Source organism: Ipomoea nil, unplaced genomic scaffold (assembly GCF_001879475.1).
Source record: "Ipomoea nil cultivar Tokyo-kokei standard unplaced genomic scaffold, Asagao_1.1 scaffold0980, whole genome shotgun sequence".
Taxonomy (NCBI): Eukaryota; Viridiplantae; Streptophyta; class Magnoliopsida; order Solanales; family Convolvulaceae; genus Ipomoea; species Ipomoea nil.
Genome location: NW_017617408.1, coordinates 1,509,948 through 1,528,143, shown reverse-complemented (window position 1 = coordinate 1,528,143; position 18,196 = coordinate 1,509,948). Strand labels below are relative to the sequence as shown.

Below are 18,196 nucleotides of genomic sequence, written 5' to 3'. Positions count from 1 at the left end.
TTTGTAAGTTGTGGAAATTTGGGTATAATTTTAAGGAAAATGTTATACGAATTAGTTCTGTTACAATTTTACTTGGTCAACAATTATACATTGCAATATTAATTTTAAATCACATGATATATAAGATTTTAGTTCTAACTTTTGAATTTAAAGATGAGATTGTTTTCCTAAAGAAAAAATCATCAATAACTACATTAATATTAATATTGACAAGCATTTCCTTCTCTTAATAAAATTATTACATGTTTATTAATAATGAATTAAACTTTATTGAACTACATAATCAAACTTTAGTACCAACATAAAGAATAATGAAGCTAAGAAATTGTAATCTTCTCTCAAATTATCTTTTTCAAAAAAAAAAAAGATAATTTAATTTTTTATATGTAATATTATATATACACAAATGGACAACTCAAACATGGGCCACTATGGGCAAATTATGGTCCACGCAGTGCTATATAAACCATAATAAAAAATACATTTTTAATATATTAAATGTACATTATTTTTGTACTGAACTATATTATAAAATATAATATACACTCAGTACACAAATAATTAATGTACCCCTAAATACAATATACATTATTTTTGTACTGAACATTATTTTACAGTATACAAATTATGGTCCACATAGCTTGTGTGGACCAGTCCACACAATAATATTACCCATTGTGTATGAGTTGCAAACATAAATACATTTCTAAAATAATGCACAACATCCTAATCAAATAATTTTCACATTTAAATTTCATGTTTGCCCTTATTTATTATTATTATTTTTTTGGATGTTACTGGCCCTATTACATTGTAGTATCTGTTCATATACTTTCAAAACCTACTAAAACACAAAGAACCAATAACGCCTCCACTAAGGCTCAAACTCGTAACCTTCCAAATGGAAGTCCAACCCAAGTACCATTAGACCACATAGCCCTTATTAATTACTTTCATATTAACTAATCTCAATATTTCGAAATCATCTCACCCATCTAAATTTATAACTTTAATAGTTATGATTTGTCCTAATGTGTTCTCACGTGAACGCAAGCATGTGTGTGTGTGTATATATATATATATATATATATATATATATATATATATATATATATATATATATGGTGCGATAAGTCCGCTCAGAAGAGAAGTGAGAACCATTCAACGTCGTCCACATGTCCTAAAGGATGAGAAACACTTATTTAAATATAAAAAAACGCGGTGGCATTTTCGTAAATAATTGAATATCGACGTGCAAGTAAAATATATTACAAGTGCAAGTAGCAGTTTCATATAGTGCACCTCACTACCTCAGTGCATATAAAATGTAATACAAGTGCATGTAAAATGTATTACAGGTGGAAATAAAATATACATTAAGCATCAAAACTAAGTGCACCTTACGTTATAACTAGGTGCACATGTAGTTATAAGTAGTTGCACCTAGGTGCATGAATGTTAACAAAGTGAAATTACATGCACTTGTAAGTGAAAGTAAGTGCACTTGTAAAAGATTTTACCTGCACTCTTTACTTGCACCTGTGCACTCACTACTTGCACTTATAACACATTCACATGCACCAAAGTTCGATTTATTTATGAAAATGCCACCGCGTCATATTTTTTAAATTACATATGAGTCATTCATCTAGAATGTGGGCGGCATTGAATGGTTTATATATATATATATATAGGGTGAGAAGTTGAGGTTCATAATATAACTTCAAAGACTGGTGTGAAGTTGGTATCCCACATGAGGACTATGGACAATTCTTGACCTTTCAATTATTTAGATCTACGGTTGTGATTGCACAATTTGGAGGAGTAAAAATCGGGGCAGTAAGACAGTAAATGGAGATATTTTTTACGGTTGGGGTGGGAAAGTAAAACTCACTCGATCGTGCAAGGCGTTTTAATGAAAATTGCAAGAATTTCGAACCCAACCCCTTCAGTTAATGAACTAGAGACCCTTACCGTACTGTGTAGACGAAGAGGTGCAATCTAATGAATCTACATATTGGAATTTAGAGTTGCAACGACTGATTCCCAACCGAAACAATCGCCGACGGTACCAATAGACGGAGCAAAGGAGAGCTTCGTTTAGGCGGCGAGGATAATAGGTATGTTTATTTCTACTGCTTTTATTTTGTGGGTTGTTTACGAAGGCATCACAATATGTGTTGCGGGGGCTGGATGCAGATAATGATTTCGAAGTGAAGGAGTAGAAAACACATTGAACACAGCAGTACTAGGGCTAGGGTTTGGGCAGATGAACGATTGATGGATGGTTCTGTGCATTTTTCCTAAATTTTATAGTGTATGAGAGCAAATAAGGTATTCGTGGGGGTTCACGCGTGGCTATAACTCTGCTAGTAAGGGCCCCGTAAAGTGTGGGAAAACTTTAAAGCATCAATCTTTAGGGGCCGTTTGGTTCACGGAATGTTAGATTACCTTAGGAATGTTAGATTGCTGGGAATGTTAGATTACTGGGAATGTTAGATTCCTGTGTTTGGTTAAAATTGAGGTATGTAATATAATTATGTTTGGTTTAGGGTTATCTTATCTTTATATATATATATATATATATATATATATATATATATATATATATATATATATATATATATATATATATAAAAGCTAACATAAAATATATATCTTTAAATAATTAGAATTAAAATGACAAAATTCATAAATATGCAAGGTTATCCTACATTACCTAACAAAATGAAGGGAATCACATTCCCTTCAAAATCCTATGTGGAGGGAATGTTGCATTCCCTGGGAATGTTATATTCCCTCAGAGAAAATGAACCAAACATAGGAATGTAAGCTCGGGAATGTCACATTCCCTTGGTTATATAATATAACCTGAACCAAACGCCCCCTTAGAGTAACCTTCAAAGTGAAGTAGTGGTTTAGGGAGTGGACATAAATTATTGTTTATGGGAATTTACGATCGATGTTGTTTTTTTCACAGTAAGTTGTAAAAATAAAAAAGAAAAAAAAATAAAGAAGAAGAAAGTAGAACCACAGAACAAACTTTTGTAATTTTCAATGTTCCAAATGTCTGTGGTAGGTAAGATGGGTGATTTGTAAACTGGTAAATGGTTGGAGGGTGCAGTTGTGCAAGGTCAAACTATGCTGCCGTGAGTTGTAATGCGTAAATGCTTATTGTGAGTAATTAATTGTTATCTTTGTGCATTACTTGTTGAGTTGTTGTTATAGTATGAATTTGTGGAGAAGTGTATGTAGTTTTTTCTGTGCATCAGTGGTTGAATATTATGTGCATTAAGGAGTTTGGGGTAGTTCTTTTTGCTTGCACAATGAGTGGTAATAAAATTAAAGAATGGAGTACCACAGAATAACCATTTGAAATAACTATAGAAGCAAATGACTAGGGGGAGTAGAATGGAATAATGGGTAGATTCATAAAGGGTGAGTTGGTGAATTTGTTGAGGTTGAATTGTGCAGGAGTTGGTGGATTGCTGTAATGCGTAATGGGCGTTATAGCTTGGTTTATTAGTGCATTAGAGTTGTTTACTTGGTGCCTGTGTGAACTCAAGCATATTTCTTACTTTGCTTTTGTGCATCACACAGAGGGACCTACTATCAACTTTCCTAGATGATATCCACATCAAAGAGAAGTCCACAATAGTGCAACTTCTAGAGCCGAAACGTATGCAAATGTGCTAGAGAGATACCAAAAATAAGGTAGATTGCGGGGTGTTTGCCATGAGACACATGGAGACATTCTTAGGGAAGGAGCTGCAAATTCAGATTGTGGACTACGGAAGGGAGATTAAAATGCACTACAGGAACTATGGCTCAAATACATGAAGGAAATATTGCTAATTGAATGTGTAACACCCCCGAATTTACCAACAAATTAAAACTTAATTTCAAAGATTAACAGTCTAAACATCAAACATAAGAAAAGCGGAAGCTAATATAATTCGGAAAAGGTGCTATGCCGCACCCATAAAACTACGGGTGCACAGGCTGTCTACAAAATCCATCATAACAAAACAATTCTCTAAGGCACACAGGCCCACATCTAAACAAAAGGAAGCAAGCTACGCTAACTAGATCCACTAGCGCGCTCTCCAATCTAATCAAAACCTGTAAAGACAAGGGATAACACCCGGTCAGCGAATAAAGCTGGTAACCCACCAATACGCGTTAAGTATCAATATATATACACAGTTATAGACAAAATCATTTGGAGCTAAGGAATACAGTATATAGCATTTGAAAATCAAGAGATGAGACAACAATCAATCATAACACACTCTCAACAAGGACCAAGACCCACAACTTCAATCAAAGCAATATAGACCACAACTAACAAGCGACAACCACAACTCTAGATGCAACCTACCATTCACAAGGTAGAGTTCATCATAGACATGCTCATAAGCAAGGAAATACACACTCACATAATGAAAAGTTTCACGTTCCAACCTTATACCTTAGTACCACCCTTATGGCTACCCCCGGCCTTATCACAGTTCCAACCTGTACCTCCGAGTGCCACCATATACTTCTGAGTCCAACCTTTTCCAGGTCTGGGACTGTCGTCCCTCGCCAAACTTCCGCCAAACAATACCGCTAAACTCTCAGTACACGAGGGTACCGTTCAATTCATAGTAACATACCACCGATCATGTGAGCATAGCTCAAGTAACAAAACCACCAATCTCATTCATATTCACACATAGTCATCATCATCAAGAAGACTAAGGCTCATCAATAGCCCCAATCAAGTATCAACAAGGGTACAACAATTTGTACAAGATCACACCATAAGAATCAATCAAGAGATTTCAATAAAGACATGAGGCAATACTCAACAACAAAGGACTACAATCCAACATCAAAATGATTGGCAACACGAGTTGCCAATCTTTAACAAGAAGGAACAAACCATACATACTAGCATAACAACATCAAACTAGCATGCTCATCGAAACGGGTAAACCAAAATGGTTCCAACGAACCTTCAAGACTCATATTAGCCCAACGAATCACAAGGTTGGACCCTTAACACGATTCAAGACACCAAATCCTAACATGGATTCCTGACACATCGTTCTAGACATACGAAACATCAAGAAGACCCACAAAAGCTCAATAATCAAACAACGGGATGTCAAAACATCACATACCAAAAGGAAAGGATCACGGGGAAACAATTCCCCGCAACACCACAAAGGTTCCCCCGCGGGTGGGGCCACGGGTAGGCCCCCACCCGTGGGCCTGCCCGCGGGGTACACCCCATAATCCACTTCATTCCCCGCGGGTGGGGCGGCGGGTAGGCCACTGCTCGCCGTTTCGCCTGCGGGGTACACCCTGTACTCCAAAAATTCCCTTTGGTGAAATTTATCAACAAAGGCAAGTTCAAGTCCAAAACACCAAATATGACAACAAAAGTATACATGTATACTAAATATAGCAACAAAAGTATACTTGTGCTGATGTGCATTAAATGTGACAAAATTTATAGTTGAAGACCAACGGTAGAAAGTGAATAATAGTTGAGGATTAAAAGTGACACTAACTTTGATTATAAATTGACACATATATGCAATATCATATTTAAAATTCAATTAGATTACACATCACTTTTTTTTAACCAATTGTCTAATTGTAACCTACAAAAAGAACTCAAATTGCTTTATTTTTGTAAGTTTTTAGATTTATTTAAAGCTTTTTCGAGTTTGATAGTTTAATTGTTAATATAATAAAAGTTGAATGGTTGATTTGACTATTATTATTATTATTATTATTATTATTATTATTATTATTATTATTATTATTATTATATATATATATATTATTTTTTTTTCTTATAATAATATTTAAATAGCAAGGTGACAAAACATAGACATGGCTCCAAATGAACAACATAAAGCTGCAATATTTGCCGACTATTACAATGAGAGATGAGAGATTTATCAAATGCACACCCTTAGATAGTGGACATACCCTTAGAGAAGAGTAATAATCTTCAAGGTCACCCCATTTGAAAATTAAATGTAATGGATATTATATGATTTATTATGGGACGCATTATTGTGTTAGTTTTGGGTCGTATTATTTAGAAAAAAAAAATAATAATAAAGCTTGGGTCAAGAATTTATTATATTTGTTTATTAAATATTATAAAATAACATTTATATTTATTTATTTTTAGATTTTGTAATTTCTTTCTTTCATTCATACATACATACATACAAAATTTCTATTTATTGGTTAATTTTTTTCTAAATTGAAAAATAATATGAATTAATATTATTTTATTTTTATACTATATTTAGTATTATTGTATAAACTTTCTTGAATTAAATTCATATAATTTTTGTTATCAAAAAAAAAATTCATATAATTTTTATACTATATTTAACATTTTTTCTATGATAGATTATATATGGTCGTGCATCGCACGAGTGCAAATACTAGTTATAATAAAAGTTGAATGGTTTATTTGACTATTATTACATATATGTTTAAATAACAAGGTGACAAAACATAGACATGGTTTCAAATCAACAACATAAAGCTGCAATCTTTGCCGACTATAGTCACAATGAGAGATGAGAGATTTATCAAATGCACACCCTTAGATAGTGGACATAGATTTCTCTCGCCATTAAAAAAAATAATGTTACATTTATTTCAAAAATTATTATTAGTTTTTATTTTGTTTTCGATTTATTTACACTTTCAATTTAAAAAATATTTCATATCACTCATTCTTTATTTATTTATTAAAACAATAATAAAAACATTCTTCCATTAATAAACTTAGCGTAAGATTTGTACAAGCCTTCTAGAGCTAGTAAACGTGTCCTGATTCTAAAACCGGGGAGCCAAAACCCACCGGTTTGTATTGCATACAATCGGCTCCCAAGGCTTTTGAATAAAGGTGGTTTTTTTCGCTCTCTAATTTTCCGCTATTAAATTTGATTGACTCGAATCTTGCCACCGTCACGTGCCGTCCGTCTGCGCCTGTCCCTTTTTTCTTCTTTCATATTCATTTGCTGAGAGTCCAATCAACTGGCAGAGAAGAAACCCAGACGAAAATTGAAGAACAATCCGGAAAAGAAGAAGAAGATGGCCGCAGGAGGAGGAGAAAGCAATTGTCAGATGAAGATCGTCAAAGGAGACTTTGGCTATGTGCTTGAAGATGTTCCTCACCTCACCGATTACATCCCTGATCTTCCAGTATAACTCTCTCTCTTCATCTCTCTCACTCACGGTCACTGTCACGCACACCGACATGTGTATGTTTGTGGATGATGATTTTTGAATGTTGATGAGTCTACATCATCACTTCTGTGTGTACTTCATTTCACTTCTTATCTTGAGAAATGAACTTTTTTTTTTTGTTTTTTTTGTTTTGTTTTAATGCTTGTGTGACTATGGATGTGGTGTAGACGTGCTATCCAAATACTTCTGCTTTGGCTTCCCTCTGACTGTGGTGGGGGTTGGGGTTGGGGCATTGACTGTGTGCCGGAAGTTGATTTCCGGAGTTTTTGGAATTATAGTGATTTATGTTGTGCGATCTTATGTTACCTGATCAGATGCTAATGAAAAGACGGGGAAAAGTTGGGATTGGGAATTGGTATATTCGGTTTGTGATTCCTCACCAAAGGTCTATTTTAATATTATGCCAGATAAAAGAAAGAAACTTTTTTTCCTTGTTGTTAAGAGTGAAAGGAGCACTTGATTCTGCACATTATTTTGATAGCAGTCCAAGTGAGTTCAATGAAATTTTATGTGCATATTGTTCACTTAGCATTCAATCAAATTTGAATAGCTCACAAATAACAAATTCTGTGACACGTCTAGTGGCACCAAGTTGCACTCTCATTGGGGAGGTCGTGAGTTCAAGCCTTAGTGGAGTCGGTGTTGATGTTGAATACTAGTCTTTCCAGAGTAGCATTAAGTTGGGTATGTACCCAATAAATTAAGTGAGAAGTTAGAGAATTTCTATTCTGAAATAGCATTGTGTGGACTTAACATGAATTTAGCCACACAAAAAAAAAAACGGAAGCATGGACCTATTTTGGAACTTTATGTAGTCTGTCATGGCATTTGAGGGGAGAAACCAACTGTGTTGCTTGGGTGATATGGTCATATAGTAACATATTGATCCGGATAAACTAGATTAAGAATGGTTTCTTTTGACTTCTCCCAGATTTGGTATTGCTTTGTCTGTTAAATCAAACTTTGGAATTGCTGATATCTTTGAATCCAAAAATTGACATTAAAATTTTTATTCCTGTTAATTTCTTATAATATTTGAGTGCTGCTTATGATTTATGTGCATATCTATGTCCAAAACTATTGTTTTTTGAGCTATCATTCTTAAGATTTTGGTCTGATTTATGTATTTAGATGTATAGTTACTCATTTGGGTTACTTGGGCTCATGCAGACTTATCCAAACCCACTCCGGTCCAATCCTGCATATTCCGTTGTGAAGTATGTTGCATTTTCTTTTTCTTAAATTTACACCATTGGAGTACATTACATTTTCTGCACAATGGCCATTTGACATTTTGTTGGTTGTCATGATTTCAGGCAGTACTTTGTAGACATGGAGGATACAGTTCCCCAGAAGGTTATTTCTGCTGTTTAAACTTGATCTGTTAATCTTCTTCTTCTTCTTGGTTTTCATTTTTGTTTCCGCAAGTAAAAACTTTTATTAGAAGGTACCAAGGGATCTGTTCTAAAATTGTAAGATAGAATTATCTTCTTCCCTTTCAACTCACTGCCATGTAAGACCTGCCTGGACGGGGTGTCTTCTGTTAGGAGCAATTAAATCCAGCCTTTTGACATTGGAGTACTTACAAACATTGTTTTCCCTTCTTTATAGGTTGTTGTTCACCTTGATAGTCCAAGAGGGGTGCATTTTAGGCGTGCTGGTCCTCGTCAGAAGGTAAGTTTCATGATTATGATAGGATGATCTTTCCTTAATCAAGAACATTATGGATAATCTTGGCCTTGCTTTAACATGTATTTCAATTCCGTTCAGGTTTATTTTAATTCAGATGATGTGCATGCCTGCATTGTAACATGTGGTGGTTTATGCCCTGGCCTAAATACTGTCATCAGGGAAATTGTTCACAGCCTTGATTACATGTATGGTGTCAACAAAGTCCTTGGGATTGATGTAAGTTACTTCTATGGTCTATATCAATTTATTCAGAATATAGGTTTTTGATAGTTCTAAGCTTGATGGCTTCCTGAGACAGTAGAGTGCATATTGGGATTCATGATGAGTTCCAAGGCTCAATTATTGATATTAGCGATTGTTTATTGCTATTGATTGAATTTATCAGATAGCTTATAGCATTTTAGGACAATTTGGTAATATTCTTCCACGAAATAGCACTGGTGATTAATTATTTTTATTTATTGATTTTATCAGATAGCTTATAATATTTAGGACAATTTGGTCATTTTCTTTCTTGAAATTGTTGCATAGCTCATTATTTTGTTGGTCCCTGATAATGGTTCTTTTTCCCTCTTAGGGAGGCTATAGGGGTTTCTATGCCAAGAATACCATCAATTTAACCCCAAAGCTTGTAAATGACATACATAAACGTGGTGGTACAATCCTTGGAACATCTCGAGGGGGTCATGACACTACAAAAATTGTTGATAGTATACAGGACCGTGGGATTAATCAGGTATCCCATGCATTAGATCTTGTTTGTAAACCTACTAAAATTAATCTCTTGATGTTCCTTTCATCAAGCTTCAATTGTGTCTAATTGGTTGTATTGGTTCAGGTCTATATAATTGGAGGGGATGGAACCCAAAAAGGAGCAGCTGTTATCTATGAGGTAATTTTAACTGGTGGGGGGATTACCTAATGCCTCCATCTATGAATTTAAAATGCTTACCTTAAAAATACCCATTTCTTATCGTAAAGGAGTTTTAGCTTAGCTTTTCAACCATTTTACTGAATATTATAGTTACATATCAACATTTACAAGCATTTGTATTTCTTTGAATCATATTTTCCTTAGATGAAGTTGATCCATTGCCATTATTGAGAAAACTAACAAATCCCAAATAACCTCTGCATCTTTGCATGATGTCTATCAGCTTTATCTTGATTCTTATATCTATCTGATGCTATTATTTTTTATATTGGACTATAACCATTTCCATTGGATTGTCAATGGTCAAAATTGCCTAGTGCCTATATTGGTAGCATAACAATAACTTTGTCACTGAATGCCTGATAATTTATGAGTTTAATGTGGATACATGACCAACTAGCTATGGTTTTTATTTTATGTAAAGTGAAAGTTTGAATATTTGTCACATGTGTAAGTCATTATTAGAATAGTTATCTTTCATTATTTCAGGAAGTAAGGCGGCGTGGTCTCAGAGTTTCTGTTGCTGGGATTCCTAAGACAATTGATAATGATATTCCGGTATTTCTCATTCCTTACAGATTTGTTGGCTAACATGTTGTGGCATTGGTTCACTAATCATTGTATTTCATCTAACTGGATAATACAAGCCATGTTTGAGTCTTCTCATCGAGTGTTTGATGGGTTGGAATTAACCTAGAAATCTAAATTCCCTCTCCCATTTACAAATATGGGATAATCCTACCTTGAAAATGGGATTTTTTATCCTCTCTTTAGTCCCAAAGTTTTTTTTTCCTTATATTATGAGGACCAACTGACATTAAGGGTGTGTTTGGTTGATGGGTTTTGCCCATAGGGATGGGTATAAAAGTGATTGTTATTGTTTGGTTGATAGGGTTTTAAAACACTACTATGGGTTTCGAATACCCCATCAATTGAAAAACCCATACCCAAATAGAATAAGGGTTTCATTCCCTTATTCATTCTCAAGCACTACTATTAGTAACCATTCCCATTCCACCCTACTACCAAACATGTTAAATACTTTTACCAAAACCCATTACCATTACCAAGTATTTGATACCCATTCCGATTCCGATTCCCATGTGCGAACCAAACACACCCTAAATATTCTCGTCCGCTCTATTTGGAATCATTCTCAAGTACCAAATACTTCTGAGATACTAGCAGCAGCTAAATTATGATATGTATGTTTTGGAAAAAAGCGAGCTTAGCACTATAAACTTGTACCTCTGATTCATTTGCACAACCATAGTTCACATCTTGGGTATTGCATTTGAATTGACAAGATTTTTGAAAGGAAATTTTACATATCATTATCACCATTCTCTAGACCTAAAAACAATTTAACTCCCAATATTATGGAAAACATTAAAATTGTGTTTGTGAATGTTCAATGTTGCATATGAGTGGAGTGGGGTAATGAAAAGATTGAGCCATTTCTATTGATCTATCTGAAATATACCTTTTTCCCTTGGAAACCTTGAGTTTTTTGTCATGTGTTATCAGGTTATTGACAAGTCATTTGGTTTTGATACTGCTGTAGAGGAGGCTCAACGTGCCATCAATGCAGCTCATGTTGAAGCTGAAAGTGCCGAAAATGGTATTGGTTTGGTGAAGCTAATGGGTCGCTATAGTGGTAAGGTGCACCTTAAGTATTCAAATTTTAATTGCAGATGATTGTCACCTATTACCATCATTTTTACAAGTTGTCTCTACCTTAATTGAGTAGCATTTGATTTAATGTTTGGTGATGTTAAAGATGAACTCCACTCTAAAAGTTAACTCCTGATATATAGTTGTTAAAACCCCATTCTCTTTACTCACATGTACTCTCATTTATTTATTTATTATTAAGGAAGACATTATTTTTGTTGTTGTTTTCTCATTTTTGTGATTAATTTGGGTGCAGGATTTATTGCAATGTATGCTACCTTGGCGAGCAGAGATGTGGATTGCTGTTTGATTCCAGAGTCACCCTTCTATCTTGAAGGACAGGGTGGACTTCTGGAGTTTGTTGAGAAAAGGCTGAAAGAAAATGGGCACATGGTGATTGTGATAGCTGAAGGAGCAGGACAGGAACTTCTTGCCGCTGAGAGTTCAAGTTCCAAGGCTGAGAGTGATGCTTCAGGAAACAAGCTTCTCCAAGATGTTGGAATGTGGCTTTCTCAGAAAATCAAGGTATTTCCTTTCAGCATCTGAATTCTTTATTTCCTTTCCCTTGTAAGTCAAATTGTTCATGTCTAATGAATTTTAATTCAAAATTATTATGAGTTTTACTTATTATTTATTTTTAACATTTGATTTGCTTTTGCAGGATTATTCTAAACAGCGGAAGTTTCCAATCACTCTTAAATATATAGGTAGGATACGAGATAAATCTCTTTTTTTCAACTGTGCGGATGCTTTTGAGCTAAATAGACATATCTTGCAGATCCAACTTATATGATCCGTGCTATCCCAAGTAATGCATCTGACAACGTGTATTGCACATTGCTTGCTCAAAGTACTGTGCATGGAGCGATGGCTGGGTTTACAGGCTTCACATGTGGGCTTGTCAATGGTCGCCACACTTACATACCATTCAATGTAAGTTTTAGATTTTTCTTCCTATTCCGAATTACTACCATGCCAAACATTTCCATTTGCAGTCTCATCCTCTTGCATCTACTTAAGATTTATTTAGCAACTGGTCAAGTGTCAATTGTCATTACAAAATATTGTCTTAGTGAAAAGAGCTCTATTTTGTAGGTGGTTCACATGGGCAGCTTATGGTTAATAATATAATTTCATGTTAGAATGAAAATGTTTATGTCTTTATGAATTGCACACATTAACTTGTGTGGATCACTCCCTAGTTCCTACTTTCGTTCTGTTCATTTTTTTTCCAATGCTAATATTCTTGGTTGATAACTTTTTTGATTTGGATTTTATTATTTGGGAGCTGAAAGTGATTCTTTGAGATGCTGTGGGCTTTAAAACGCGGTGTCCAGTGCAACATCAGAAAATTGACTCGTAATTTTTGCCCATTCATGCAGCGCATTACTGAGCGGCAAAACAAGGTTGTAATTACTGACAGGATGTGGGCTCGGCTTCTTTCTTCAACCAATCAGCCAAGCTTCTTGTGTCCAAAAGAGGTGGAAAAGGTGAAAGAAGAAGAGAAATTGAAAGAACAATTGCTAGGTGCGGCTAACGGCAAGACACCTGCATCTAAGACGCCAGCATTGAAATAAAGCCATTAACCACTGTAATTGATCAATTTATGCCACTTCGAATCTGTTGTGTACTTTAATACTGCTTAGAATAATAATTCGGCCTTGTGTAGGAACAATTTGAAGGTTGCCAGTCTGTTGCAGTGCCTCTGCAGTGGACTATAACCCCCCCAGTAAAGTCTTTATTCTTTCTGGGTATCAGAGAACGAGAAACTATGTTGTGTGATTATGTATTTTTTTGTATGTTACTTTTGCATATGTAATATGACTCATTGTCATTTGGAAACTTCAAAAACATTTTGACTTGTTTTGCTCGAGTTGTGTTTAGTCAATGTATTGAAATTTTGTTGTGTTTACTAGACATTTGTAGCTTGTGCAAATTTGGGAATAATTACGGAAAATATCATACGAATTAGTTCAGTTAAAATTTACTTGGTTTACAATTTTAAAGCACATATATGAGATTTTGGTTCTATATTAATTAAAGTTTTGAATTTAGAGAGTTGAGCATACATTTTATATAAAACAGGGTCAGTGTGAGAACGGAGCTTTTCGTGTGATCGGAGCGATTTACACTAGGTAATGTTACAAAAATCGTGCCTAGGCACCGATTAATCGCCAGCCGGTTAGGAGGTTTAGGCGGCTGTCTGGCCGGTTAGGCGGTTGCCTAGCCGGCTGAATTGGCAGTTTATTTTTTATTTTTTTTTATTGTTTTGTTCGTCTTGGACAATTTTTTTTTTTCAAATTGTGTATTTTTTCAAGAGCGATTTTACAACCACTTACGTAAATAATTTGTAAGAAAAACAATGAGAACCTTATGTTTATTAGTGAATTTTGAAAATTTTTAATTTTTAATTTTTTTTTTTTTACATTTAAAATAAATATGCTTATTAGTGAATTTTGATAATTTTTAATTTTTAATTTTTTTTACATTTAAAATAAATAAAGCGGCGCCTAGGGAGCGTCTAACGTGTTTAGCAAACTTGTCATTAAATATGCATAAATGCATCATACAGTGTAAGCCGCACCCACAGTACGAAAATCCTTGTTCTCATTTGAACCAAAATCATATAAAACATATGTATATTACATTTTTTGAGTTCAGATTTAAACTTTTAAGTTGTGCTTCTTTATACACAGCCTTTAATATATGCTAAATTGCTGATAAATTGTCCATCTCACTATAATTATTAATTAATAATGTAATTATGTTAGTGATTTTTTTTTTTTTTTTGGCATAAAAAACATTACTGCACTCCTGTCTAGATACGCCAATTTAATACTCTCTCCCTTGAACTTCTATTATATAGCTCAATATTTGCATGTTTCTGAAATTTAAGCATCTAGTATCTAATATCCAGTTTAATTGAACTTGCAATGCATGATTTGAAGGATAGTTAAATATAAAGTTCTCATTTCACAGCCTGAATATATCAAATTGATTACACTTCAATACATTAGACTGAAGACATATAAATGAATATAGTTCAAAGTGGTCACAAATCAAAAGCCTATAAGATTATTTTAAAAAGAAAAAAAATGAGACTCACAGCTACAGAGATGTCAGGTCCGACATAGTTAAGAATCCTTAGATATTACCTGATCAGCTATATTTCGGTTTTGACTCCTTGGTAGAAGATACAGTGGGAGAAAAGATGGGATCACAAATGCAACAACCAAGCACAATATTACCAACACGACAACATACCATGCTTTCTCCGGAATGCCTAAATATAGTTCGTCACAAACTGCCATGAAATATTATATCACATCAGAGAACTGTCTCGTACTAAACAATATCAACTGAAGAGAAGAATAAATCCAAGTATGAATGCAGCTGCACATGATAACACCAGATTCTAGAGGCCAACATGAATGCCAAAGCTCTAAATCTCTAATCAAGTTGGAGACCTTATGTTAAGAAAGTTAGTCATCAAACCACTAAAATGACTACACAATTATCAAGGGAATGGGGGGACTAAACATCCATGGGAGACAGTAGCTTTTTGAAATTAATCAAAAAGTTAGCGGGTTTTAGGCACTGGACTGAACTGGGAAATTATTACAAGTGACCAACAAATGACACTGCAGACGTTTAAATCATTATAAAGTTTACTGTAGAAGAATTAGATTGCATTCATATAGGAATATCATACATTGTAATCTGAACCAAACATATTTACACAGCAAAAACACCTTAAAGTGCAAGGTGCAGAACAAATCCTTATCTAGAAAGGTTACAAAAACTATTAATCTGTGGGATCAAGACCACCAACTAGCTGTGATAAACAAAGGTTAAGCCTAACAAGTCACCTGGAATATATTAATCCAACTAACACTGAAGCAGCCAAATCCTTGTCCTTATGTTATGGTATATCCTATATTTTAGGACACTTGCAATTATTAAACAACTATTGAAGCAGATCTGTCCTAAAGATTATAGAACTTAAGCACCTATCTCTTTTCAAGATACAAAGTAAAGGATCTCTTCTAAGGGTCATGGGAGATTAGAGGTCTTCCCTAGGTGCCCTAATCAAAAAAATAGAAATTCCAAATCTTGAAATGATCATGTTTTCCCACATATTGCAAATGTTTCCCTTCTCAATGAGAGCCTTAACAAAGAAATAAATTGCCAATCTTAAAAAATGAGGCATTACTACGCGAAGAGTGAAGATACAAAATTTTTCTTGTTTGGTCCAGCTTAATTTGGAGTTATCTACTCCAAAAAAGCATAAGTTGGGTAAAAGAGTAAAAGTAAAAAGAGGCTATGAAGGTTAGATAAGAGGCAAAAGCCGCTTTTTCAAGTTCATACTGGGCCAAACAAGCATGTCAAAGTATTTAAATTCAATGTTCGAGTACCTATATTGAATATGACGAATTTTCTTTCTTGCACTCCACGTATTGCAACAACCCCCTCAGGCTCCACAGTTACCAATACAAACATAGCACCCTGCACAAAACGACTTTATTTAGGGCATCTGCTGAGATAAAAAGGGTGTCAAAACAAAATATAATTATTATTTATACATTTTAAGGAAATACTATTATACTCTGTACCTGATTATCAAGCAAGTCCAAGACATCAGTCTTGAATATTAATTTTTCAGTATCCAGTAATTTTCTTTCCCTATTTAGCTCCAACCCTGAACTATCTTTCTTGAGTTGTAAAGAAAAAGTAGCTGGTATCTGTTATTCATTAAACAGAACAATTTAGTTTTGATACACATTGAAGTAAACATTGACAAACAAAAGACAGGATTAAGATATACATACAGAAGCAGGATAAGATATCTTTACTTCATACCAAGTGTGAGATTTCAGTCCCTGCAAATGGTACAGTCGGGATGCTGACTGTAATGAAATAGTTTCCTTCTGTAGCTCCTCCCCAACATGCAGGACTTTGGTCTCATGCCTATAAAATTGTATTACGTTGGACTTCAGTAAACCCAATGTCAGGAATTTTACCAATTCACAATCTTGATCAATTTAACACAATCGAACAAAATCCACATACTCCAACAATTCCCACATTCATTTTGTTTGTTAAGCGGTGTGGTCAAATGTAAATTAAAAGAAAACAACTTCTCCATACACAACTTTATAGCCATCAAATGGAAGTCAAGTCCCCACTTTCGGAATACTACTTGAAAAAAAATACCCAAGAGAAATGAACGGTAAACAGCTCTATAAATAAAAAAAAAATTATCTTATTCAACAGTTCTATAGACACAGCTCCATCAAAATCCAAGATAACCACAAAGACTTTCTTCACTTCCATCAGATTTTCTTTCAGTTATATGAGTTTTGAAATGAACCAAAATCGATACTTACTTACTCCTATGACTCAGTGCTGGACCAATGAGGCTGAAGTTAATAATGTATATCAGAAAGAGAACATGCTTTCGATGCGAACAAAGCATTTTCAGACAATCACTCATCTATAATGCAAAACTTGACCTGGAAAGCTAAAACAAACTACATTCAGTGCAAAGATGAAAATTCAAGCATAAACTAAACCATCCTAAAAAAGCTTGGCATATTTGCAAATAAAATATACTCCATATTTAAACTCCCATCTGGCCAACATGAACTAATGTTTATGCCAAATGCTGAGATTGAAAGAAGTTATCTAATTAAATTAAAGCCCTAATTAAGCAATGAAATTGATATAGATTCAGTAAAAAGTAGATACGAGAGAAGTAAACTTGAAAACAAATATATACATTTCTGAAAAAGAGTCCTTGAGAGTTATTATTGAAGAATTTCGAAGAAACTGCGCCAGATTGCTCCATCTATTTACACACTTTGCTAAATTCTCCTCTCTTTTTTGTTAATGATGTCAAACAAGTTCTTAAACAACTTTTGGATCGGGCATATGTCATTTCTCATAACAAGCTTATTAGTTACTGGATTTAATGGGAACTACTAAATCCAAAAAGTATTAGAGTAGGGAAAAAACCCTGCTGTTTCGGCGTCCTGTTCTGTCCGGCGACGAGCGAGTGAGGGACTGAGGGAGCACCAGAGCAGTGTTGTTTGGTTGGACACTCGGATTTGCTGTTTCAGCAGCCGGGAATGAGCGACCGGCGACAACAATGGGCTGCACTTGTGGTTGATTGGCTTTGGACGACGGTGGCTGGTGGCTGCGCCTTGCTGATCCTACAGGAATTGAAGAGCGAACAGCAAAGGTAAAGTAATTTCCGCAAGATTTAAAATGGAGTTAATACAGTTTTCAAAAAAAAAATCTATATATATATATATATATATATATGCCACTAGATTTGGACCAATCAAATGGTTCCATTTTCCCGCCTAAACAAAACGGTGTAGTTTGATAGATGAATTTTAGTTGCAGAATTTTAGGAAACTTTATTGACTTCTGATAGATTTAAATCTTTTTATTGATTTCCTTGATTGTCTTTTTCTATGTAGATAACGTGTAAATGTGTCTTTAACATATTCCCAACAAATTTAATATTATTTTGCTGTCAAGTCAGTCTTTTCATCTTAATCTACACGATGTCAGAACGTGTAAATGGGTTTCTTGATGGCTTATGTTGCACGCCTCATA

General features: G+C 34.4%; 2 protein-coding genes across 7 annotated transcripts; one reads left to right on the top strand and one right to left on the bottom strand.

Annotated features, from left to right (window-relative positions):
* The first annotated feature begins 6,966 nt into the window (after positions 1–6,966).
* On the top strand, positions 6,967–13,484 carry LOC109179873 (ATP-dependent 6-phosphofructokinase 6-like). Of its 2 annotated transcripts, XM_019329343.1 has the most exons (13): positions 6,967–7,227; positions 8,443–8,489; positions 8,589–8,628; positions 8,884–8,946; positions 9,043–9,180; positions 9,542–9,700; positions 9,803–9,856; positions 10,388–10,456; positions 11,426–11,555; positions 11,829–12,097; positions 12,234–12,279; positions 12,351–12,505; positions 12,955–13,484. In XM_019329343.1, exons 1-13 carry the CDS (start codon positions 7,117–7,119, stop codon positions 13,147–13,149), a joined length of 1,476 nt encoding a protein of 491 aa, XP_019184888.1. In that variant the 5' UTR covers positions 6,967–7,116; the 3' UTR covers positions 13,150–13,484. The 2 variants fall into 2 exon arrangements, with proteins under 2 accessions (XP_019184888.1, XP_019184889.1); XM_019329344.1 differs by lacking the exon at positions 8,443–8,489 and having other exon boundaries at positions 7,175–7,227; positions 12,955–13,450.
* A 1,038-nt stretch (positions 13,485–14,522) lies between these two features.
* On the bottom strand, positions 14,523–17,681 carry LOC109179876. 5 transcript variants are annotated; one of them, XM_019329347.1, is made up of 6 exons: positions 17,352–17,681; positions 16,960–17,093; positions 16,402–16,540; positions 16,186–16,314; positions 15,988–16,078; positions 14,523–14,876 (listed from the first exon to the last, which is right to left on the bottom strand). In XM_019329347.1, the coding sequence occupies exons 2-6, from the start codon at positions 17,064–17,066 to the stop codon at positions 14,707–14,709; spliced, it is 636 nt and encodes a 211-aa protein (XP_019184892.1). In that variant the 5' UTR covers positions 17,067–17,093; positions 17,352–17,681; the 3' UTR covers positions 14,523–14,706. The 5 variants fall into 5 exon arrangements, with proteins under 5 accessions (XP_019184892.1, XP_019184894.1, XP_019184893.1 ...); XM_019329349.1 differs by having other exon boundaries at positions 16,960–17,085; XM_019329348.1 differs by having other exon boundaries at positions 16,960–17,085; positions 17,588–17,671.
* Between the last annotated feature and the right edge of the window lie 515 nt (positions 17,682–18,196).